Genomic DNA, 25,812 nt, shown 5'->3' on the forward strand with positions numbered 1-25,812 from the left:
TCACCACTCAGTGACTTTTCTAACGTCTTCCTGAGCCAGCAAATGCTGAATTAGGTACAGGAAGTCTGCACGGTGTGAGATCATGGCTGTTTGAGGAAGTGTCGAGAAGGAAACAAAGATCAAGTGCCATTTAAAGATGACAAAAACATTCATATCCTGAGCATGTCAGTAAAGATGGTCACATTCAGTATTGCCATGGCTGTCAGTGTCTGCTGTTTCTTTTGTTTCTTTTTTGCAGTGAAAACATACTTTGGCTGATCTGCATTAAAGTTTTAGGGTCAAGAACATAAAACAGTGTAAATTTGGTGCAGAAACAAGTTTATATTTTCAACAGTTTGAATTATAAGAAAGAAAGACCAGTATTTTTTCTGCTGTGTTTTGGTCTGTAATAAATTGTTTAGTTTAACCATTTAAATTCACTAGATCCAGATTAAGAAATATTAGTCACCTAAATATGGCAGATTTTTTTTTCATCAAGATCCATAAATTATTCTCTGAGACATCAATGAAAATGGTTGTTAAGGATGGAAAAACAAACATTTTGTATCGGGCCCCTGATCTGGATCCACACTGAAATTGAATGGGTTCTTCTTTGGGTCATGTCCCTTTGACAAAGTTCCCTTGGTTACCAACAAACACACAAATCAACCAACAAACAAACACATAACTTCCTCGTTTAGAGGTAAATGTGTTTATTTTCTTTCAGTTACCCACAACCAGACAAATTCACTCCAGTATACTGTGCATCATGCAAAACATCAATGCAGGCCTCTGCCACAATACATTTCAAAAGGGGGTAATTATGAAGCATATCTGTGTTCAAAGAGTTAAGGCCTCTCTGTCTTCTTAACGTCTCATCAGTCTTTCCTCTTCTGTGCTTGTTTTGATATATTCCCTCTCTCTGACTCTGCAGCTGAGATAGGGGACTACAGTGAAGCGGAGCATAGTTCTGGCTATCTGTCCGAATACTGCTTCATCCCCAACCCCCCACAAGACTTCCACAAAGAGGTCGCCAAACATCACCAGCAGCACAGGTACACTGACACACAACACACACACACACAAATACATCTGTGATATCTGACATCTGACACATGCAACTGGACCTGAAGATGAACTAGTGTTTATCTGCATTAGCAGCAGAGCCACTGTCATGTTTAATAATGTTTTAATGATGCCGTTTGTTGCATTTAATTAATTCTGACACCTGTGTACATCTTACTGAGCACTGTCAAAATACTACAGTTATGGAGCGAATAATAATAATAATAACCTACAGATCTACACGTGCACAAACACTAACAAATCACGTGCTGCAGTTATCTGACCTTTGTGCCTTTTTTATTTCTGATTTTCATTTTCTTTGTCTCTCCACCTCCCTCCATGTGTCTCTGTCTCTACCTACCCTGTCACCCCCGCTCTCTTTGCTCCCACACACATCGTCCCATCCCCGTCTGTCTTTGTGCTCCCTCTCTCCTTCTCTCAGCGGTCTATCTCCTGCCCAGTCAGAGTTTAATTATCTGAACACAGCACGCACGCTAGAGCTCTACGGGGTAGAGCTGCACTATGCAAGGGTAAGTCAGGTTTTATTTCATGTCTGCTGGTGTGTGTGTGTCTCTTATAGAGAAATCTGTGTGTATAGTTTGTGCGTGTTTCTGTGTTGCAGTTTATCCAATGTGTGATGTGATTTTCCTAAAAGCCGAGCGTCCAGTTACACATGTGTGTATCTTTGATATCTCTCCTCCTCCCCCTCCCCCTCCCCCATCCAAACCCTGAGCAGGGCAAGCTAACCAAATCAATATCCACCTCCAACAACTGTGATTTAAATTGATATCATGGTGTCCCAAAATGTGAAAGGTTGTCCCTCCCCCATTTTCACATCAAGGTTGATACGACACCGTTTTCATTGCATTGGCAACATACGGAGCCCAGCATCTCGGTGCTGGAAGAGGTTGGAGGTGATGTGTACAGTTGCCAATGATGCCCACACCCTGCAGAAATGCTACAGGGTGTGGCATACAGCACCCATTATAATAGACACATACAATAGCAACAAATATCATTTAGATTCATTCAACCTAGCTGCTCTGAAAGTGGAGGAATCAGAGTTGAGGCTGGTTTTCCAACTTAGTCTGTTCATGATTTTTATTAAGACAAAACTCTTAAAAAGTCAAGTTTCACTTTCTTCTTCAAGCAGCACCAGAAAAACACGTCAGGATTCAGTCATCAGTATCACAAGCAGCACCAGTTTATATTCAACAGAATGACATTTCTGAATGAGATCATCAATCAGGACGAAAGTAAACGTCTTGTTTACTATAGATATTAATTTCACACTGGCCCAAGCCCTCCCTCACAGACTCTATTCTTATCCCCTGCAGATTCTTATTTACGTCTTCTCTTGGTTTGAGGCAGGTTTGTTTTCAGTGACCTCCGCATGTTTTTTAGCAGCGACGAAGCCTATCCAAAAATGTCTTGGCCCATTTTTTTTTTTCGTTCTGTTGTACTCTCCCACTCTCTGTGTGTCCCGTTAGTCTCTACTCCCCCGCTGTCACCTTCACTAAACACACACACCCTCCTTAAAACACAGTGTTCCCCTCTCTGCAGGACCAGAGCAACACGGAGATTCTCATCGGGGTGATGTCCGCTGGCATTGTGGTTTTCAAGAACAGGGTACGGATCAACTATTTCCCATGGTGAGTGACACACACTTCCCGAACATTAAATTGCACGGGTTATTAAGTACCAGGGTCGATATCACGTACATCTTGGAGTTCAAACAGAGGTTTTTTCCAAAGATTACTTCAAGGTTGCAGTTGTGTGGGAGGTAGAAAGCACGGAGCTGTTGATAGTGAGAGATTATTCTCACACAAATACCACATTTGTCACAGCTAGGTTTTTCGGAGTTTGGCTCGTAACCATGATTTAATTTCAGTGAGGCAGTTTGGTCAGGGTGGAGCGAGATGCAGTGGTGATGGATTCAATAAATGTGTAATCACCGCCGTAGCAGCAGAGACCATGGTGATGTCACCGAGGGCAGAGGAATTGGGGGACAAAAATGAAAAAGGATGGAGTACTTCGCCTTGTGGGACGCTTCAGGAAAACATTTCCCTCACGAGTTCCAGCTCAACAGAAACATTCTTGGTGTGAGAGGTAGAGAGAGAGAGAGAGATTCCAACTGAACCAAAGTTTAACCAATACATTTACAAGCAAGTAACAAAAAACTGCTGTTTCAAAGACTTTGTGTGAAATGTGAAAAAAACAAAGTGTGTGATCAGAAGTTCAGTTACACCTGCCAAGAGGAAACCTGGCAGCTATCAGGTGTGGATGAGAAATGGAGCATTGCTATAAAAAAAAGTGTTGTTTTCATTGATATTTTCAAACTTAAAGAAACAGTCCCTTTGAGCAGCTCCATTTGAAAAGGTGAATCTTTACCCTCTTGTTTTCTGGGGTTCGAGCTGAGAGGGATCGCTCCTCTGTTGTTTTCGGCCTCAGCTAGATCTGCTTCTGAATGAAACTGTGGATGTCCCTGTTACAAACCCACCTCTGTGTCAATCAGCCTGCAGCCAGCTTCTCTTGAACGGCCTCCAGGAAACCTCTCTGCCGAGAAATGTGCTTCGTAATATTTTTTCCTGCCCTCTCGCATTCTGATTATTGATCTGGCATTTGAATGTTTAAGCCTCATTTGATCGTTTGGATAAATATGCATTTGATTAAACAGATTTCTTGTGGAGTGGTGAGGTTGGATTCATGTTAAACGAGGTTTCCTGGAAATATCCCGGGCATCAAATCTGCTCGCTCTCTTTTTTTACCTCTAATTCACTTCTCTCATCATGTCTCTTGCTCTCATTTTCTCTCAAAAGCATTGATTCTTGGAAATCTCCCATACTCTGCTGTTGCACTGTGGGAGGCTAAATGTTAATGGGTGCCTACTCAAACCCCCCCCACACACACACACACACACACACACACACACACACACACACCCCAACCAAATGGACTAGCAGCTGGTGTGTGTGGACATCAGTGTATGTCTGACAACAGTGAGATGTTTGTGCTAAGATTAGTTTGAGTGCACGTGTCTGTGTGCTCATGTAGGGTTTTATATATTGAAGGATTTTGTCTTAATGGCAATGTGGGGACCTAGGTCACAAACCCCCGGGACCTGGGGACCTTCCGCTAGGCGAAACAAAAAGCCAAACCGTTAAATTTCAGGGTTAAGAATTTGGTCAGGACAAAGAGAGGGTTGAACAAAAAAAAAAAAAACTGCTTCAGTTAGCGTGTGTGCATATCCAAGCCGCTGAGCTTAATATAGAGAGCAACAGTGGTGTCCCCAGCAGCTGTCCTCTGCCGTGTGTGTGTGTGTGTGTGTGTGTGTGTGTGTGTGTGTGTGTGTGTGTGTGTGTGTGTGTGTGTGTGTGTGTGTGTGTGTGTGTGTGTGTGTGTGTGTGTGTGTGTGTGTGTGTGTGTGTGTGTGAGAGAGAGAGAGACAAAATGGTAAAGTGTCTCTCAGCCCCTGCACTCTGCTGTTATTCTTTCTGCTTCGTCTTCTGCCTTTTTTCAGCCTGCACTGTTTCTCCATGTGCATGTCACTTCTCATGTGGTCTTCTTTCTTCCTGTCTCCCCCCCTCTCTTTTTGTCAGTTGACCTGTAAGACAAGGAAGGGTCTGGAGAGTGGGGGGGGACAGAGAGTCTTAAAAAACGACAGAGAGACATTTAGATTTTTTTTGCCTCTTTCCTATTTCTGTTCACTGCAGCCTGACAAATAAGTCACACTTAGATCTGATGACTCACACCCTGCCTAAGCATGTGTGCGACTGTGCGAGTGTTTGTCCATGCAAGTGTGTGTGTGTGCGTGTGTGCGTGTGTGCGTGTGTGCGTGTGCGTGTGTGCGTGTAAGTATGTAAAATATATTTAGCGGGGAGCAATGAGTCGTAGCAGCAACGGAGCTCTTGAAAAGGATTATGTTTCTCTGCTGCTCATCAGCTGGCCGCGCGTGTGCAGTGGCTAACATGATGTCATTATGCTCGACACATGATAACACACTGAGAGATGAGAACACACAGGTATCCCTGAAACACTGCGACACTCCAGTGCTCTTAGCCATTCCCTCCAGCGATGGAGGGAGGAAGGGGTCACAGGTTAAATGAACAGTTGCCATGTGACCCATGGGTCAGCTCGCTTGAAGAACTGCTGATTCATTCAGAAGTCTGCTCTTCACGTCTGGTCATAGATTCCAGAAGGAGATGTTTCGGGGCTGATGTGCTTGTATCAACATCTCCATGTTATAATTGTGTCATCTCATATGTATATTCTGATGTATGGTGGACTGGAGCGAGTGTGGCTGAGATTTAGTTTGTTAATGACAAAACAGATAATATTGTATTTTAGATTTTAACCTTTCAAAGACAGGGGATATGCCGGAGGGTCAGTCATTACAAGTTTTTGCTGTGCTCACACTCTCCAAGAACCTTCATTTACATATTATTTTTAATTCAGAAGTTTCTAAAGTTACTAAATATGCCACATTTGGACCCAGTGCTCTGAATAATCGTCCACATCTCTTAAATTTTTTCCCCAGGGTTCAAGTTAAGTTTAGTGTTGTCCTCAATAGTGACTGGTTCTGCTTGTTTTAGACAGTCAGCCAATCAGAGCTTTGCAGGCAAACATGTTTTCTCCTGCATCGCCAGAAATAGTAATTATATGCTAAATGTTTTTAGCAGAGTCATAAAAATATAATATCCAGAACAATCAAAATGGATTTTAAGTGAACTTAAAGTGAAAGAAGAGGTGATAACTGCATGTTAAGCTGTTGACAACTGGTTGTAAAAAGCTGCATGAAGCTGCTGAAAACAACACAGTATTTCTGTTGATTTCTTCCTTAATTAGATCATGTGACAACATCATTTCTTTCTTTTGTGCTAAGTTGAAGCAGTGTTAAGTGTCAACAGCTTACAGGAGTAAAAATCTATAAGAGTGTAATGTACAGCAAATCTTGGTAAAAAGAATCAGTGATTATTGTAATGCCACAGGTTTAAAATAGGAGCAAAAAATGAAACTAGCCTTGACACTGCTCGACTTTATCACATCTGCCTGTGTTTTGTGGACATTAATACTAGATATTTACATTCATCTTAGTGTAAAGATTGAGCATCTGTCTCCAATACAGATGATGTGCTCAACAACTGTGGAAACACTAACTTTCTTTTTCCCTTTTCCTGCTTCACAGGTTGAAAATAGTGAAAATCTCCTTCAAGTGCAAACAGTTCTTCGTCCAGCTGAGAAGAGAGGCGGTAGGTGTACACACACACACACACACACACACACACACACACACACACACACACACACACACACACACACACACACACACACACACACACACACACACACGTTGGTGTTATCAGTGTAGTCTGACTATGTATGTAAATGTGTGCATATACAGTAGACATTAGTATTGTGTGTGTGTGTGTATAATGAGTGTTAGATTAACCCCCTGCTGTCCGTGTCCTGGTTGACTTTGCTTTGATCCCACACTCCATCCTGCGCTCCTTGTTTGACACGTGCTTCTCTTACTGTTACCAAGGCAACAAACTGTTTTATAGATAGTTGACCAATCACCGTCAACCTTATGTTTATATCCTCCACAAATATTCAAAGTCATCAATTATAGATCTCAAAGTCTCGTGTGAGTGGGAATTCATACTTAATGGCTGAACGCTGGTTAACCACTGTCACTTCACATGCTGAATTTTGTGAATTGTTATTCATTGTCCCATCTATTTGTCCCTGGACACAGACCGAGACCCGGGAGACGCTGCTGGGTTTCAACATGGTCAACTACCGGGCCTGTAAGAACCTGTGGAAGGCCTGCGTGGAGCACCACACTTTCTTCAGGCTGGAGCGGCCCATCCCGCCACAGAAGAACTTCTTCGCTCACTACTTCACGCTGGGCTCAAAGTTCAGATACTGGTGAGGAAAAGACGACACGTGATTTACACTCACAGAGGAACATGGAGATAATTGACAAAGCATAGACAGACGCTCTGAGACGATTTGCTTTGATATTCAGATGCTCACACATACATGGGCCGACTTGTGTGTCTTTCCCCTTCACTCCAAGCATCAGTCCCACTCCCAGTAAACACCAGCAGAAGTACATGTTTTTACCACTTGGGAAGTTAATGCACTCGTTTCATTCAGGCTGAAACACTGGGAGAGTAGTGGGAGCCTCTCGTGCTGCCAGGCCTCAGAAAAGCATAGTTTAATTATTCATGGTTTACCTCCAAAAAGGAAGAAGCACCTTGTTTGTGTTTGGCCTCGTAGCCACTTTGCATGAATCGTTTTTTGTGCATGGACTAGCATCCTGTGCAAATGACTTCACAGACACACAAACGCGCTGCGGTTTCAAATTAAACAGTTCTTTTAATTGGCGATACACAGTACGTGGGAACAGGGACTGAGGGCATAGAATTATACAGACATTTACCACCTTGCTGGATTATGACGTCGCCTTGTGACATCTTTGTTTCACTTGGTCGGCAGCACGTTATTTCAAATTCCTTTCTCCATGAAATATGAGGGCGAGATGAACTGAACGTCTGATGTCTTGTGATGTATTATTAACCAGCAGCTCTGCAACATGAATGAGCCGAGCTCTGATGTTGGCCTTGACTGTGTGTGTAGTTGTGTGTAGTTGTGTGCGTATGAGTGTGAGAGACATTGACTGACATTTGAAGTGTGAATTTTGTGCTGGTAACAGTACATCATGGTATTTGTGTCGCCAGTCTGTGCTCAACTCAGTGTTGGTTGTTCATTTTAAGGCACAATTCTACACAGAGATTTGAGGAAGTGTTTCGCCTCCATGTAGCATCATTATTGCAGAAAAAAATCTGGATTTTCAGCCTGTTTCACCTCAGTTGAAGTTAGATATTTTTTTTAGGGTAGTCCACTGACTTGTTTTTGTTGTTTGTGTCTGTAGCGGGCGAACAGAGGTGCAGTCTGTGCAGTATGGGAAGGACAAGGGCATCAAGGACAGAGTATTTGCCAGGTAAGGGACATGTTTTCTTGATTTGTTTAATCGAGACATTACAAGACTCTGAGGGGGAGATAAAATCCACATAAAATGTAATGTATTATCAGTGCTAGGCGAGTTACGACATTGCTCATTGAAATACTTAACTTTACCAATTACTTAGCAGCAACGGTGAAGCATTACATTACTCGCAACTTTAACAGATTATGTTTTAAACTTTAATCTCAAGTTGCATCTTCTCTATTTAATATGTAGATATGGACATTGAGCTTTACGCACTACTTTACTCACCATCAGAAGCACAGTTACACACCATCCAACTATATAAAACTTGATGACACCTGGATTTATGTAACACCTGTCTATTAGCAAGCCAGCCAACAACACACACGCTCTTATTTTAGCAGCTAAGGCCCCCCCCCCCCCTGCCTGCTTATCCTAAAAACACTGAACAAAACTGATCGTTAATCATTTGTACTAATATTGGCCACAAATGAATTAATGTCTTGGTTGGAGTAGGTCTCCCAGCAAGCCACTGGCCAGAAGGTTGGTGGGCGGAATGGACTGGGAGTCGGTCAGCAGGAACAGCCTATCAGATGAGAGACTGGAAACCCAGAGCCTGCCCACTCGCTCGCCGCCAGGGACGCCCAATCAGTGAGTCCAAGCTGCAGGCTTCATACCGGGCTGAGGTTCAGTTCAGCTTCACTGCAGAAGATTGGCAGTGGAAATGTGAATTAAGTCTATTTAAATTACTGTTTTAACAGCAAACATATATTTGTCCAAAATCGAGTTTTACTCTTTCAGTATAAAATGAAGTGAATTGTTGTTTTAAAGTAACAAATACAGATCAAAGTGTTTATTAATGTTTCTAGAAAAGAAATCTAAGAAAATTGTTGTTTAAATCAGAAACTGTCTGATCACAGTATTAGTGAATAAGAGTCTGGTCCTCAGAATGCTGGATGCTGCACAGCGGTTATATTTGCAGTCCTTTAACATGTTTCTTCACGTGTCTTTGACAGAAACTCGCTGTTTGTCCAAGATGGCACACGATTACGCCCCTCGTCTGTCGGACACCTGGTCGACCATGTGATTCACGCTTCACCCAGCCTGCCTGTCTTCTCCTGTAATCACAAGTCGGCGTCGTCCACGCAGGCCAACAGCATCAGCCTAGACTCCACACCGTAAGTCTCCCAGCTGCTGGATGGCTGATGAAATTCAGATGCATATTCGTTTTTGATACACATCACGCCCACTTTCTTTAAAGTTGTTTTTCTTTGGGGAAAGTCCACCTCTGAGGCGGTTGCAGAGCAGCGGATTTCACTCTTGATTCACTGCCTCATAAATAAAGCACCCCTCAAAAACAGCCGCCCTTTAATTTTGAAGTTAAATTTTTACTCATCAGTGTCAGTGCCACTCTGTCTGAGCTCATTGCTGAGTTGACTGCTTTTTAAATGTCTGTCTGTGTCTGTGGCTTCTCCCAAAAGTTTACACCCTCTCCCAGTGTCACTTAGCCCGCCCCATTGGAAAGATGAACCCTTTGAAAAACAGCCTGTAAAATGTGTTTATGGCGGGTAGCAGGGCGGAGAGCTTGTACTGTACAGCAGTTCTTTCCTTATTGTGCTCACACACTATTAAACGGGTGGTGGATTCCTTTAACTAATTAAGTTCCACACTGATGTTTCAGATCCTAAAAATTACAAGACTAGAAAAGAATCATGGGATTTTAGCTGGAGTTTAGATAAAGGATAGAAAGGGGGAGTTCAGCTTTAAAGTGAGCTGTGGCTCTATAATGCACACATGCCGAGGGCCTGGACTGGTCTGTACTTGTGTATGGCATGCATCCTCTGTTGACACAGAGTGTGTGGGTGTGGGTGGGTGTGTGGGTGGGTGGGTTTACTTGTTTTTGTTAACTCTTTAGGACTTTTTCTAGCATAAACTCTGATCTTGTCAGGACCAATAGAACTCATTGGGACTAAAGCCCAGTCCCTATATGAGGCAAAACATAAATTCTGAGTTCCTTGTTGAGATGTGAATTGTGGTTAGGTTAAGTTTAGGGTTAGGCATGTTTTGGGCATGGTTAAAGGAAGGGATAAGGTTTTAGTCAGTCTGTCGGAAATGAATGGAAGTCAATGCAAAGTCCTAATAATGATCGCTGTGCAAACCTGTGTGTGTGTGTGTGTGTGTGTGTGTGTGTGTGTGTGTGTGTGTGTGTGTGTGTGTGTGTGTGTGTGTGTGTGTGTGTGTGTGTGTGTGTGTGTGTGTGTGTGTGTGTGTTGGAATATCGCTCATTTGGAAATCAGAGTGATTAAGTAACATTATAGTGGTAGTTCAATTGCCCACACACACACACACACACAGACATCCAAACGCCAAGTTGTTAGCTCATCAGTTTGTTACAGAGCCAATAGATGAACACTCTTCTTATCCGTGCATGGTTTTTTTTTTCATATGCTTGATTTGGTTTATTCACCATCACAGTCAGTTATTTTCAAAACAACATATTTTATGATTAAGTGGTTCTATTTTACAAATTACATTTATTTCCAAGTCAGGTTAAGAACTTTCACTTTTAGGCAAAACCAAGAAACCAAATATTAGATTAGGTTGATTTTCAACCTTTTCAGAAACGTTTCTGTCAAACGCCTTTGTCACAAACATTCTCTTCATAAAGACACTTTATTATCATAGTATATCATCGACTTGCTGTTTAACCCACAACTGCATTCAGCTTGAAGCACAAAATCTATTCACCATGATATGTAACTGATGTTTCCATGATGTTTAACTTTCTGCAAATGGGATTAATTTGGACAAGTCCTGTTCTTCAGACAGAGGGAACTTGGTGAAAATGAACTTTTCACTTTCAGCAACTCAATTTTACAATTTTCCTTGTTTCTTGAATAGTTTATTCTTTATCTGGGCCCTGAACAACACTGGGATGATGACAGAAATCCTTCAGAGACTCAGATCTGTGGGTGGACTGGCCTTTCCTAATCTCAGATACTACTACTCGGCTGTGGAAATTCAGAAAATTGTTTACTGGTTGCCATTTCAAAAAGGGGATTATTGTCCATTGAAAAAAAAAAAAAAAAAATCAAGTTATTATAATCATCTCTCTTAGTTTTGTTCGCTCCAGTTATCTAGAGCCCCATTGTGATGTCTACTATAAGATTTGGTCTCAATCAAGATTCTATTTTGGTTTTGGCGAGCGATCCATTCTAAATCTTCCATGTTATAATTATCTCTTTGCCCCACGTAGATTAGATTCAGTGAGTCAGACATCCCTGATTTTAAACATTCATGTACCATGATATATTTTTCATCATATATTTTCAGGTCAATCACTTAGTTCCCGCAACATTTTCCTCCAGTTAAAATTGCATTAGAATCAGCCCCGTGTCCCACTTAACCCAGCACACTCTATAATGGTCTGTTTTTAGTTGTGTGGAGGGAAAATGATCCGTTTAGAGAACCACGGCATATTACATCGCACGGACTAAAAATGTACAATTATACAAAGCACTGTATCACATATACTATGGTATGTTATGATAAATTACTGTGTTTGCTGTAATCGGACCCGTTTTCTCTAAAGATACAAAGCAAATGCGATCTGTATAGAATCATTCAAGTAAAAAAATAACTTTTGGATGTGCACTGGAAACATTATCACCTCTGCCAAGTAGGTTAATACTCAATCTATGGAAAGATAGAACATGGGTCGAGACGGAACCTATTCAATTTTGGTGTGCATCTAGGATTTTATTCGTTTTGGACATTCTCAAAGTATTTACCAGAAAATATCAGGGTTATTAAGGATTTACAATCAAAGTGTAGTATAATAGAATGACAACAAAACAGGCCTTGATGCTTTATGTTGGTGTGGACAAAGTTTGAATCTCCTTATTCCTTGATCTTGGCTAAGCAGTGGTCAGGTATGAAGATCCTTTCATATCCGTTTCACTCGTCTGTGTCGTGTTGAGGAAAGTGAGGATGTGCAGTCGTTGCTGAGGCCCCGCTGCGCTCGGCCCTCCTGCTGAGAGCCTGACCTGGTTTTGACCCATAACAAATATTAGTTTATGTGTGTGTGTGGTTAAGACACAAAGTGGCACCAACAGCAGCAGCCACAACATAGGCAATGCTCTTTGACTGGTGATCCCAGCCCTAAGGAGTGCCTGTACACGCACACACACGGAGAGAGAGAGAGATGCAGACATGGAGTGAAATGATGGGCTTTTACCCCCCAGAGAGTGGGAGCCATGATGCTGCTGAAAGCATTACCTGACTGACTGTGTTGTTCCACCTTCCACACTGACTGCCTTTTATTGTCTGGATGATGGCGGGGGATGTTTTCCTTCCTTTTATTGAGGTTAATGCATTGTGACTAACACAGCGCTATTAAGCCTCTCTGTCTCTTGCAATCTCTTACTCCCCTTTATCTGTTTTTCTCCTTGCGTCTCCGTCTTCCTCTTTGAAAGCCCACCTCTTTAACAAACAGGGAGGCCTTCAGCTCCGTTAGTCATGTCTGGATCTGTACCTGTGTGTTTGTGGCATCTATTGTGCACCATCTTTAAAATACCCTTCTTCTATTTGTATAAGTTGCAAGCGCTATGGTGTGATCTGTAGAGGGTACTAGTGTAATCATAGAGAATGTCGATGCATATAAAGAAACATATCAACACATCCAGAGCCTGTTGTTCTCAGTCAGATTATTTGGTACAAAATACCCCCAACGTTCATTTGAACTTAACACTTCTCTCCCTCGCTTTTCTTTATTTTCGTTTCTATCCCTCTGAGCCTGACTGTATTTCCTTCTGCCTCGGTCAGGTCTCCGGAGGGGCTAGACGGTCTGCCTCCAGCTCTGCCTCCCAAGCAGCTGAGCAGGAAGACCTTGAGCCAGATCATCCAGGCCCACTCTCAACAGAGCCTCCTGGACAACCACCTCAACGAGATGTACGACGTTCCCGTCAACGCTGACAAGACAACGGTCAGTGTGGCAGCACGAGACACGAATACTGATCACATTAGTGTAGATATACATTTTCACATATTTTAAGGAAGTTATAAAGAAGACACACATTAACCGTACAGTCAGGTCTCAGTAGCTGTCATCCCCCCCCTCTCATAGCCAGCAAACAAACCCATACAAACATAAAGTCACTGGGAAATTTGGCTCTGCATTCATCATATGGCCATAACCATAACTCCAGTTAAAGATTTATTTTGTCTGCTGGATATAAAGTTATATAGTTTCTTTTTTATAAAACAGTTTAAATTCAAATTCAATTCAAAACAACTTTATTTGTCCCCGGAGGGTAATTCATTTAACTGCCGGCTTTAACTATTAACTTGTTTTTTCGTCTGCCCACTAGTGGTCATGAATACATAATTGAATCTCTCAATATTAAGTTGTAAATGTTTAATCGTGAACATTCAAACCAAAAGCTCAGCTATTACCCAGTGTTAAAGCTGCAGTAACCACCGCTGAGGAGGAGATATGTGATATGGAAGAAACGAGGATGTGAATTTGACGTGATTAGCTGTGTTCTTTCAGCTGAATGGAGTCGTCCCTCATGATAATTTGGTCCTAATCAAGATGAAACCTGATGAGCACGGACGATTCGGCTTCAATGTGAAGGTGAGAGCTGCGGTTTTACGGTTCCTTGCCTCTTGGCACAAATCATCTCCATCATCCACACTCCTTATCTAAAATGGTACTTGTCTCTAAGTGGAATGGACGGTTGTGCTGTTAACATCTGTGTCTGTTTCTCCAGGGTGGAGCTGACCAGAAGATGCCTATCATCGTGTCGAGAGTAGCTCCGGGAACACCAGTAAGTCAACAACCAGCTCACATGAGTCATGAGTCAGAAGATGAGTAAATATAGTCCCTCTCCTGCTCTTTATTTTCACTCACTTATGTTGAGTAACAGCAAATACAGCATCACGAGTAACCTCAACTTTAGCCTTTTTGAATCTGAAAACATTTGCTCTTTCATTTAAAAAACATTTTTATTGAACTACGCAAAAATGTGTCACTTTGATCGATCTCATCTCCATGTGTGTCTTTTCTTTCTCTTCCACCTGTCTTCCCTTTCCAGGCGGACCTTTGCGTGCCCCGCCTCAACGAGGGCGACCAGGTGGTCTTGATAAACGGGCGGGACATCTCTGACCACACCCATGACCAGGTGGTCATGTTCATCAAGGCCAGCTGTGAGAGCCACTCTGGGGAGCTCATCCTATTGGTCAGACCAAACGGTGAGTTGATCCCATTGGTTGGATCTACTGTGGAATGTTCTAACGCTGCCGTAGAATGGAGAGTCTCAGATGAACATTTTTACAGCACCAAATCACAACTGCATTTACTCGTACCTTAACAATATCCGAATTCTCTCAAAGCTCAGAGTTCACAAGTTGCGACGTGTTTGCTGACAATCTCAGAAATAGCAGTTTTGGTATTTGTGTTTGATGGTATCATAAGTTGATATATAGCTACCAGATGTAGATATTCAGGCACAACTCATTTCTATGAAAAAGCTAGTTTCTTTGGTGAAACCTGTTTTGATTTAGCCATGCATGAATCTCCACTTTGTAAATACGAGGCTAACATACAGACAGCCAGTGCAGCTTCACGTCTGATCACAAGCTTTGCCTCTGCTCCTGCTTTAACCTCGGGCTGCTCGCTCTCACTTTTTGGATTGCAAGTGAGATTTATGAAGTTGTACACTTTGCTTTCTGTACATATCAGCTATATATGTGTGTGCACCATGCAGGAAGAAGGCTGCGAAGCATTAGCAGAGCAGGGAGGGGGAGCTTTTAAAGATGATGAAACATGGAAATTCTTGGTATTTTAACTGGGTCAAAGAGGGATTTGTGCATTTTATCCTGTATTACATCAAAGCTGATATAAGATGGCGTCAATGTAAGGAACGCCAGAAAATTCACAGGGTTTGATTTATCTGTTTATTAGCTCACATGTATAATTGATAGGCAATGACATATTTGTGGTGTTGCAGTGTGTTGGCTTTCTTTCCATACTTAAAGATAAATGAGTCCCCTGAGGCCTCCAGTTGCACAAACAGCCATGTGTGTGTGTAATCTGTGACATATGTCTTCCCCTGTCCCGTTCAGCCATCTATGACGTGGTGGAGGAGAAGGCGGATTCGGAGCCAGATTTTCAGTACATCCCTGAGAAGACCCCTCAGGACCCCACCCAGCTAGACCAGCATGCTTTGAGGGACTCCATGGTAGCACTGAAGGACGGCCTGAGCGGCGGAGCCATACTGGCTCAGTTTGATGTGAGGAGAACGACACAGAGATAAATTCACACTCACTCAGACGCACACACGTTAGTGGAGGTGCAGGTTTGACTTTTGATTGATTGCTGGTGGATTACTTCAAGTACTTTACTCTCTTCCTCCACAATCCCCCCCAAAAAAACCCTCCCGTCTGTTATCACTATCACTTGACAGCTTCCTGTTTAAGTGTGCTATTAGCAGAGAGGAATGTTAAATACAAACACACACTCACACACATGTCTAAATGGTCAGTGCATACATTAGTTCATAGACATGAAAACTTGAATATTGCAGAAGTAAATTGTAGAAATATCTATTCCTTCACCGAAGATGTTCTGTATTCTTGTTTATTGATTTTTTTATGCCACAACTTTAATATACATCTGTATTTTTTTTTACTTACAGCAACTGTACAGGAAGAGGCCGGGGATGACAATGCTGTGTGCCAAATTACCTCAGAACGTTTCCAAAAATCGCTACAGAGACATCTCTCCTTGTACGTGACTACACACGTTTGTCTGTTTCTGTTGTGTTGTGTGTTTAAAAACCGTATGTACCAATGTTAACCGACGCCCTCTCAGCTGCCCTTATCAACTTCTCTCCTCTCTTCTCCTCCTCTCTCCTGGCAGACGATGCCACGCGGGTCATTCTGAAAAGCGCAGATGACTACATCAATGCAAATTACATCAATGTGAGTTTTTTTTCCTCCTCACTTCTCTCTTTCATCGTTTCATCGGTGCCTCTGCGTTTTGCTCGTTTGAGACGTGGTGGGTGGGTGGTCTGTTTTGCCAACCATCCGAACACATGTTAATACACTCGTGGCCTTTTTACTGGTGAATGAATTAACCACAGTAGGAGTATGAGCAACGTGACATTGTACGTTAATGTTTTTCCTTGCTTTTGAGTAATCTAGATGCTCGTCTTTTTAAGAACAGAATCCTGTGGATGTTTACAGGGCACTTTTCCTCTTTTTTTATATAAACATAAGCCCTTTTCAGACATTTCTGACATTACTGGCTTCATCTATGTGTTTATATAATGTTATATGTGATGTTTATAATGTCTTTTAGGGAGTCAGCCCTCGGTCTCTGACCTGTTATGGCTGTACTGAAGAATCCTCACTGAGTTGCACAGGGAAAACAGCAGTGAATTGGAAATAATGATATGAAGAAAGAAAATTGAAAAATTTAAAGATGAACAGTCTCTTATTTAATTTCTATTCGCTGTGCATGTGAAGATCTGAGGTATTAGTTGTAGAAACTGGTGGTATCGATGAAAGTTGAAGATTGATCTGATGGTTTTCGTTTCTTGAACTTTACCACAAGGTGAGAAGTGAAAACTGACCTGATTCAATTTTAATGGTAAAAAAAAGTGTAATTGAACATTTATCAATATCTTAAATTCCCATCAGTGCTCCTTAGAACCAGATTCTTCTGACACCTGTTAATGACTTATTTTAACAGATGTATTTAAACAGGAGATGAACTGCTGATTACTTGCCGTCACAGTTAAGAAGTTGTAAAGAAATGCCACTTCATTTCCAGCCAACTTTTTAGTGCTTGTAACTTTTTATTTTATTTAAAAATAGGGAGGTAATTGAGCTCTCTGCACTGATGAGAGCACACAAATCACCTGTTATGAATAGAAAAGAAGAAGAAGCTGTAAAGTGAGATCCTTGCAGTGTCTTACCTCTGTGTCCTGATCTCTGTGTCTCTCTTTGGTAGATGGAGATTCCAGCCTCCAGTCTGATAAACCGCTACATAGCATGCCAGGGCCCACTGCCCAACACCTGCCCTGACTTCTGGCAAATGACCTGGGAACAAGGCTCATCCATGGTTGTCATGCTGACTACGCAGGTCGAGAGGGGGCGGGTACGTTGACATTTTCTTCCAACACAGGACTGGAAACCATGTATGGACGGCAGCGTGTCATTTCTAATGATACAAACACCTTTTATTGAACACCTTATATATTTACACTGTGAATTCCGTGTGCACATAGAGGACGGAGTCTGAGCAGCACAGCAGCAAAGCAACACTCTGTGTCTGATGCATTCAGGCATTGAATTAAGTTGTAGGTCATCCTAGTTTTTTTGCAGTGCTCAGAGCCCATTATACAATCACTGTATTACACAAATGCAATGCGGAAAAAAAGACTGAGTTTTAAAAAATCCGCTTTGGGTGGTGCCTGCAGGCTTATGGCCCAAGTAAAACATGTTTTGCAGCGTGTGTAGGCAGTTGGATTGATTTTTTAAAAAGACAAAAGAAACTGCTTTATCTCTTTTTAAATGTAGCTCTCCTGATGGAAACCAGGCTTTTATCTCAATATGTGGAAATCCAGTTCTGATTCTGAGTGAGGCTGTTTGGTGTCATAACAAGGCACACACAGCGTAATCCATCCACAAAGTTGTGAAAACAGTGGATTTAAGACTCAAGATGCAAAACTTAATTGTCCAGTGATTTTTCATTTGTGAATGGTACACAGAGGAATACAATCCAATTATAAACTAAATATTAGTGAGCCTGCGGAGCTCCTTAAGTTAAGAGTCCTTAAGTTTCTCCTTTCTTGCGATAGAAGAGCATAGTTGGGGGATAAAACATTTCTAAACCACTCTTCCGTAGACAAAGGGGTCCTGAACCTTTGGATCTACAATATTTTATTCATCAAAATGTGAATTTTCAAATATAAATATTTAGACTCTAACAGGCTGGACTGAATATTAAAATATGTTACATAGAAAGTATGGGTTGAGTGACAACAAAATTTGAGGTTTTATGTGACTCCAGATGCACTGAATATATTGAACATGCTATAAAAGTGAGTATTAAATATAATAGGTGGGTAAGTGAACTGAGTGAAGAGATGTTATTCTGGAGTAAAGAGAATAACAGTGATGACTGACTTAATGAAATGCTGAGTTCTAAACTAAATGACTTTGTGTTTAAAGGTAAAGTGTCATCAGTACTGGCCCAACCCAGACAGCACCACCACCTATGGAAACTTCACAGTCACGTGCCACAACGAAGAGGGCAACTCTGCCTTCCTGGTCAGAGAGATGACTCTTGCAAATACGCAGGTAATCGCGCACACACACAAATACACAGTCACCTGCGTCTACAATCATAATGTCCGAGGAGGAAGAAGGGAGAAAGACGAAGGGAGGAGCAGAGGAGACGGACCAGAGCGTGGGGGAAAGATGAGGCAGTGAGAGGGCGTGTGCTGACGACCAGAGCAGGTTAGGACAGGAAAGAGAAGGACTCGGGGTCCAATCAGACGAGAGTCTCAGGAAAGGATGAGCCGCTGAGGGCCCCCTGGAGGAGGTGTGTTGCCATAGTGACCGATGTGGGCTGTTCTTTTTCTGGCTCCCGCTGCTTGCATGCGGGCCACGTTTTGGGATCCGGTTGCCATGACAACCCAACCAACCCAGTCAGTCACACCGCTGAGATATAGAGGGAAAGTGCAAGAGAAACAGAACAGAGAGTGGGACCAAGATAGTTTTGGAAAACAGAAAACGCAGAGTGTGTGTTTGTTTTCCTGTGATGCTGAAAGCATTTGATGCTCTCAGTCGTTCTTCAACTTTCATGTTGTTCCCTCTACACTGACAGCGTGTATTTGTTTTTGGATTAGGGTGCAGCTAAATTTATCTGTGTGTCTGAGTTTTTGCTGTAAACTAACAGAAGTCAACATGTACATCTAAAATACCAGCTAATTAGAAATTAACATATACAACAGTATCAAATGTTCATGCTGTTGCCTCATTATCTGCTGCCTGTGTTTCCTCATTACGTCCCTGCGTGTTGCCCTTGCATCCTGACCTTTTAAGTATATGACTATTGGAGGAGGCAATTAGCATTCTCCTCTGCCTGTGATTGTTGCTATGGAGATAGATGTGTTACCATGGTGATGCAGCAAGGCAGTATATTAAAGAGGGGAAACTGGGGCTCTGAGTCGCACAAGAAACAGTGGTCAGAAGTTGTTTTAGGGTTGTGTGTGTGTGTGTTCACATCATGGTGTTCTATTTCGACCCCTTTTTATCTGATCACTCACATTATCTTGCTACAGTTGTTCTACAGCTTGTCAGATTTCTTCTCTTATTTTGGATTGAACACAAGAGGAAGTGTGTGTCTAGTCTTTATTTTCAGAAATATAAAAATAAAAGGAAAATATTATCATCAGTTTCTGGGGTTTCCTGAAATGGGAAGCAGGGACGTGAATCACCAAGTGGTCCAGCGGAGTGGAAAGAATAAAACCACTGTTTGTTATTCACACAACCTGTTTTATAACTCGGTCAAAGACCATAATTACACAAACAAGGTGCCGTGCCACCTCCTTCCTAAAACACAGAGCTCAATGAAACCTGCTGGGAGGTCGCCCACGTGAAATATAGTGTTTTGGATCAAGTATAAGTGATATCTGAGAACAGTCAATTCCCTCATATGCTTAGGTCTTGACTGAGGTAACAGAATATCCTCAGTTTGTTTCGTAGGCCTTAGATTGTTGAGGCGAGGGGTGATGGGTGGGTGGAGCATTCAGGAGGCAGGATGCAACGTATAAATTCAGCTGTGGAGAACACCTGGTTTTGTTTACAGCACATCGACCCCGGCCCTTATCGCCAACAGCTCTCAAATCTGGTTGACATCATCTCCGGTGTCTTCTGTCTGTCTCCTCTTTTTCATCCTGAGATATTTGAATTCTTTGTTTTTTTGTTTTGCATCTGTTGCGTGTGAGAAACGTCATCAACACGCCCACTTGCTCGCTCCAGATAATCTAAGCAACTGACTTGGACCTTCACGTTGTCACATACAACACCTCTGGATAATTTCAGGATATTATCCAGAGTTCAGTGTGTGTCTGAAAGCAACTTTAGTTAGAAGTGCATGAAAATGAAAATTGAAGTCATTGTATTTCTTCGTCTGTGGGTGTGTGAGCAGAGTGAGGAGGAGAGGGAGCTGACTCAGATCCAGTACCTGGCGTGGCCTGACCACGGCGTTCCCGATGATTCCACTGATTTCCTGGACTTCGTGTCGCTGGTACGGACTAAACGGGCTGGACAGGACCAGCCGATGGTCGTGCACTGCAGGTACAGTGAAGTCATTCTGTCGATTATGTTGTTAGATACAACAGAAAGAAACTCTGATTCTCTTCCTCCGCAATCTCGCACTAAGTTTCTAACTAAACATCCATTTCTGTCCCTGCTGCTTTTTTTTCCAAGTGCGGGAATTGGTCGGACGGGGGTTCTCATCACCATGGAGACGGCATTGTGTCTAATGGAGTGCGGTCAGCCAGTGTATCCTCTAGACATCGTCAGGACTATGAGAGACCAGAGGGCCATGATGATACAAACACCTGTATGTAGCCACATCCGTTTGTGTGTCCAGCTGCTCTCAGCCACACTTCACACATCAGCTTTACATATCTCTCGTTTCTCTCTCAACAGAGTCAGTACCGCTTTGTGTGCGAGGCCATCCTGAAAGTCTACGAGGAAGGTCTGGTCAAACCACTCATGACCGCCGTCTACCTGCAGAGAGAAAAGGTGACTGACGAGAGAGGGGGGGAGGAGCAGAGGGAGCAGCAGAAAGCGGGAGAGGAGATGGACGAGACGGCATCGATGGAGGAGGACGAGGCGGCCGTGGTGGAGCTGCTGGAGGGAGAGCTGGACGAAGAGGACGACGATGACGACGAGGAGGTGGAGGTGCTGGACGTGGGTGAAGTGACAGAAGATGGGGAGGAGGAGGAGGAGGAGGAAGAAGAGGAGGAGGAGGAGGAGGAATTGGAGGAGCCGAGCGTTGCGAGCGCCACCAGCGTGACCAGCGTGACCAGCGAGACCAGCGCAAACCCTGACGCCGATCCTGCTAACCTGTGACGTTTTGACCTCCAGGGGTCGTCAGGGGGTTACCAGGAGTGCAGGGGGTCGGAGTGGAGAACAAAAAGCACTGTTGCACTTTATGCTGATTTAAAATGGAAAAAAAAAAAAAGACAAACAAACAAAACGTGAAAATCATGGACATGTTAGAATTTTTAAAAAAAGAAATCCAGCTGTGTTGACTAGGTACCATTAGGGAATATTGTCTGTTCAGGGTATGGAGAAAAAAAAGTATACAAAGAACGAGAAGGTAAAAGTACGAGAGAGTAAAATGTGGATGGGGAATTGCTGTAGTGCCATAAGTATGAAGGGGAAGGGCCGCCCCCCCCATGGATGGAAGCCCCCCCCTGCCCCTTTCTCCTCTTTTCATTTTTTCCTAAAGGGTCGCCCTGTCCCCTTCTCAGCGAGTCTGCCAGACGGACCTGCCTTTTTTTAGTGTCCTTTTAGCTGATAAAGAGATATACCTTATCTTTTGTTCTTCAGAAAGAGTATTTATTGTGTTTTAGTTTGTGTCAAACCCTGTCCACTGAACAAAAAAAGTTGTATGTTTTGTTTGTACGAGTCTACGGCTTCACGCTTTTCCTGATTAAATCTTAGGTAGTAAAGTAGTGTGATTCCTCTTCTTCTAACTACTTCTTTATTTCTTTTTTTTTTTTTTTACTTTTTTGTGGAGAAAAAAACAACAGTGATTTAATTTATTGTACTATTGTTTTTTTTGTTTTTTTTTATCTTTCTCGGCTTTCTCTCGTCTGAGTTTCGGACGGACTGACGGAAGAAGGCGCCTCGTGTCTCACCTCTCGTTCCGCGCCGCGGCGAGTCAGATCCCTCGTCCCGCTTTGTGCTGTGTTTTTTGAGCTTACAGACGCGCGTGTGCTCTGAAGTGGCCGTTGTTTGGTGCGGTGAGGAGTGGAGCTGGTTTACAATCCTCAGGGCCTGTGTCTACTGGGCGCCTCCCTGTCACTCCGTACTAGTCACAGCAGCTGTTGTTGAGCTATGACTGTACGCTGAGCTGGACATTTTCTAAATTTAGAGAATTGATCGATTATTTCCTGATATCTATTGAACCTCCTTGGTTTTAACACAAGATGGTGTCCCAAAGCGAGGCCCCAGCAGACACACGGTCGCACTGAGATACAATCTAAGCTATTTTCCTGATTAAGCTAAGAAACGACGCTGAGGTCAGTTCTTTCTTCAAAATCCTTACCCAGTATTCTTTTCTCAGAAAGCGTTTTCTTGGTGAGCTGACAGGGAACTGATCTCAACCTTTGTGTGGCAGAACCTGAAACTTAAGCGGCTCCCTCCATTGGCCTCCCCTTCTGTTTTAGTTTTTCCACATCCAGAGACCAAGACTTTTGTAACCTGTAAAGTGGAGCAAACCCACAGACCAGCTCTCGCTGATGACTCATTGCTTTCTATGAGCGATTGTCATTAAACCCAGTAAGACTAACTATTTGTTTAATGTCCTAATGGAGAACCTTTTTTTGCTAAGCTTCACTGGGGGGGTGAGGTCAACGGAGCGGAGCTCACAACCGGCCGTCGTCGAAGAATCTGATCTAAATGTGTGTGTGTGTGTGTGTGTCTGCCACGGAACAGTTGACGGTTCAAAGAAGCTGCACAAACAGATCAGTTAACTAGTACTTTACCTTTATTTTAAATACTGATCTTTCACAGTGGTACTTCATCAGTTTCAAGGCACATGTTGTTTTTAGACGAATGACGTGTTATGATTGATAAGTGATGACTTGTATTTCTAATTCACAAAACCCAGCATCAAGTTGCTCGTTGAGTCTTTTTTTAATTGTCTTAGGACGGGTTGAGCTGTCAATGTGTTTTATCGGGATGGATTGGAGTTTGAGCCTCTTTATAATTTGAGATATTTTTTCTTATCCACTGCTTCAGTTCCTGCTGTCATTGGCTCCTACAATGGACTCTGCTGGAAAAACCTACTGCTGTGTGTGTGCGTGTGTGCGTGTGTGTGTGTGTGTGTGTGTGTGTGTGTGTGCGAGTGCGTATTCAACCTCTCCCTCTCTTTCTCTGCCATTCATGAAATATAGTTTATCCGCTGTCTGGTCTACGCCTGCTTGTTCGTTAACTGGAATGAAAGGTTGTGCCATAAAGCCATAAACCTAAACTAAACCTGATCTCAAGTTTTTTTAGACAAATGCGAAGAGCCTTGGCGAAGAGTCATATCTTGTTAGAGCCTAAATTTCAAAACTGTGCTCATACCTCCCTTTTTAAAAACCAGCTGAGTCCTACTTCTGCCACAGGTAGAGGTGGGAATAAGAGCATTTAAAACTGCTTTCCTCTATTTTCAAAAAGAATCTCTCCTGTATTGCGACACTCTCCCAAAAACAAAACTCCCCTCGGTCAACATCAGTCATTTTTGCACAGCCCACACAACATCCACGGTCCATTCTTCTCATTGTGCCCCCCCCCCACCACCCCCAGATGCCGCTCTCTCTGTTTTTTGGATCATTATACACGGATCCCACTCTCTGCACGGCCTCCAGGCGAGTGACACATCTGAGCAGATGAGCACGGGGTACAGTAGAAGCAGTTTCAAGCAGCTTGTCTTCCACAGGAGGACAAGCTGAGGCTAATGGCTGAATAACTGGTTCTACATTGCGGATCGCTACATGCAGGAGCTTTTTAATCGAATGAACAAAAAAAAAACGATTTAGCCTCTAGTGGCTCAATTCCATCAGTTTTTTTTTGTACCCGGAGACTGGGCTGATCGAATCAGAATCAATCCACTCTTCAGTTACAGTTCAGAAGAATTGGCACCGCAGTGAAAAAGTTCTTAATGGATGAGTCGGGGTTTGCTAGATTTTCCATCTGCACAAAATGTCCAACAATGAGGTGTCTGTGTTCAAAGTGTTTCGATGTTGACTCATTCTCGGTACTGTCTGTGCATTTTAGGGTACTGATCAAATGTAGTTTGGAGGGTACCGGACACGGGAAGGGCTCGGTTGGGTTAGTTGTATTTTTGTAAAGATGAAAAAGAACAGTTCTAGTCGGGTAGGGAAAGGACAGCACTTTGTAGGAGGCTTAGTGGCAGGTAGTGCTACTGAAATAAATGAGAAAATAAAAAAAGTTGGAGACATAAAGCGTTGTTCAAATGAGTTGTTGATGAGTTGTTTTTTTCTTTTAATTTATCATTTTTCTTTTTGTTTTGAAAATAAAGACACCTGTAGGGAAGCAGAAAAAGAACTCCTAACTACACAGTGCCACTTGTTAATTTTGTGTAAATAATACTAGATGTAAATACAATGTTGTATATGAAAAAAAAATCTTTAAAATAAAAGGGAAAATCATTTGTGAGCAGAAAGATTTTGTTTTTATTTGATTTTTTGATTTTTTTTTTTTCCATCTCCCTTTTGAATGATTCAAATGTGACACAAAATGGTGTGTATTTCAAGACTGATATTTCAAAAAAATTCTGTTTTATTTGAAACATAATCTATAACAGCGAGTGTATATATAATGGAACACAGAATAATGAGAAATGTTTTACCGTATTATACATTTGGTTTAACTCCTTACCTGTGTCATAAAATCCTTTGTCCTCAGTTGCTTGTTTCTTTCTGGTATTATGATTTAACGGCGCTTTGGACATGTCTATAAGCTTGATTGTCAAAGCATGGAGATGTGGCTTCAGATCACCTCGCTTCTCCACACTGAAGAAGTGAGGTTGGGCAATGTTGCCGAGCGCAGAAGATGCAGCAACGCTGAAGAGCTCGAGAAGAATCACTTGGGTTACATTTTTTCTAATTGTGCGGTTTTACCATCGAGAGAAGACAGTATTCAAATAACTTTAAGAAAAGTGCTATGCAAATAATAATTACATAAAAAAATATACATTTTAATAAAGTAAATAAAATAAGTTTATATTCACCCATTAGAGTTTTTAAAATAACGTTTTAAGAAGGAATTTAAAAGCAGTACAGACGTTACCTTTCTTATGTTTAGGCAGTATAGTGACATTTTGGATGGTAACAGATTTTGGTTTATTGTTGACAAAGCTTTTAATTTGCTAAGATTTAAAGGCATACATATATTTTTTTTATGAATTAAAATATTGAAATATATAAATGATAAATAAATATTTCAGATTTCATCTCAATTTAGATCAAGAGAGCAGGATAAGAGAGCTGTGTCTCTGCCTCTGGAATGAAACGACACTCAATCAATCACATTTTATTTGTATAGCTCATATTCACAAATCACAATTTGTCTCATAGGGTTTAACAAGGTGCAAGATTTTCTGTCCTTAACCCTCAACAAGAGTCAAGAAAAAATACCAAAGAAAACTCAGGGAGCCACATGTGAGGGATCCCTCTCCCAGGAAGGACAGATGTGCAAGAGATGAACAAATCAACACAAACATTGATTGAAGGAAACTTACTTGGATACATATATTTACTTTTTAAATATGTTTTCAGTTAAATATTTGTGCATTTGTACACACACTGTTATTGAAAAACGATTATTGAACTCAAAACCACAGTTTGGCTCTGGCAACATTTGCAAACCATTATTCCCAAACTCACCAGAGGGGGGTGCTGTTGTCAAATGATCATTGACCGCGCTGTATGACTGAAATATATACAAAATAATAC

At 42.2% G+C, this 25,812-nt stretch overlaps 1 protein-coding gene across 4 annotated transcripts in view; it reads left to right on the forward strand.

The window, feature by feature from the left end:
- ptpn4a (protein tyrosine phosphatase non-receptor type 4a) overlaps positions 1 to 24,762 on the forward strand; it is a 58,680-nt gene extending 33,918 nt beyond the window's left edge. For 2 of the 4 annotated variants that reach the window (XM_035173878.2, XM_035173880.2), the window contains exons 8-27: positions 914 to 1,034; positions 1,487 to 1,574; positions 2,608 to 2,696; positions 6,230 to 6,293; positions 6,800 to 6,972; positions 7,982 to 8,050; positions 8,552 to 8,689; positions 9,055 to 9,216; positions 12,863 to 13,022; positions 13,590 to 13,673; positions 13,810 to 13,866; positions 14,134 to 14,290; positions 15,164 to 15,330; positions 15,736 to 15,826; positions 15,960 to 16,021; positions 17,055 to 17,201; positions 18,278 to 18,406; positions 20,262 to 20,410; positions 20,543 to 20,678; positions 20,768 to 24,762. In XM_035173878.2, the coding sequence (XP_035029769.1) occupies positions 914 to 1,034; positions 1,487 to 1,574; positions 2,608 to 2,696; positions 6,230 to 6,293; positions 6,800 to 6,972; positions 7,982 to 8,050; positions 8,552 to 8,689; positions 9,055 to 9,216; positions 12,863 to 13,022; positions 13,590 to 13,673; positions 13,810 to 13,866; positions 14,134 to 14,290; positions 15,164 to 15,330; positions 15,736 to 15,826; positions 15,960 to 16,021; positions 17,055 to 17,201; positions 18,278 to 18,406; positions 20,262 to 20,410; positions 20,543 to 20,678; positions 20,768 to 21,193 (2,669 nt within the window). In that variant the 3' untranslated portion in view covers positions 21,194 to 24,762. The remainder of the gene's footprint in view (positions 1 to 913; positions 1,035 to 1,486; positions 1,575 to 2,607; positions 2,697 to 6,229; positions 6,294 to 6,799; positions 6,973 to 7,981; positions 8,051 to 8,551; positions 8,690 to 9,054; positions 9,217 to 12,862; positions 13,023 to 13,589; positions 13,674 to 13,809; positions 13,867 to 14,133; positions 14,291 to 15,163; positions 15,331 to 15,735; positions 15,827 to 15,959; positions 16,022 to 17,054; positions 17,202 to 18,277; positions 18,407 to 20,261; positions 20,411 to 20,542; positions 20,679 to 20,767) is intronic. The other 2 variants (XM_035173879.2, XM_035173881.2) reach the window with 1 other exon arrangement.
- Positions 24,763 to 25,812: the final 1,050 nt, after the last annotated feature.

Source organism: Hippoglossus stenolepis, chromosome 13 (genome assembly GCF_022539355.2).
Source record: "Hippoglossus stenolepis isolate QCI-W04-F060 chromosome 13, HSTE1.2, whole genome shotgun sequence".
NCBI classification, from domain to species: domain Eukaryota; kingdom Metazoa; phylum Chordata; class Actinopteri; order Pleuronectiformes; family Pleuronectidae; genus Hippoglossus; species Hippoglossus stenolepis.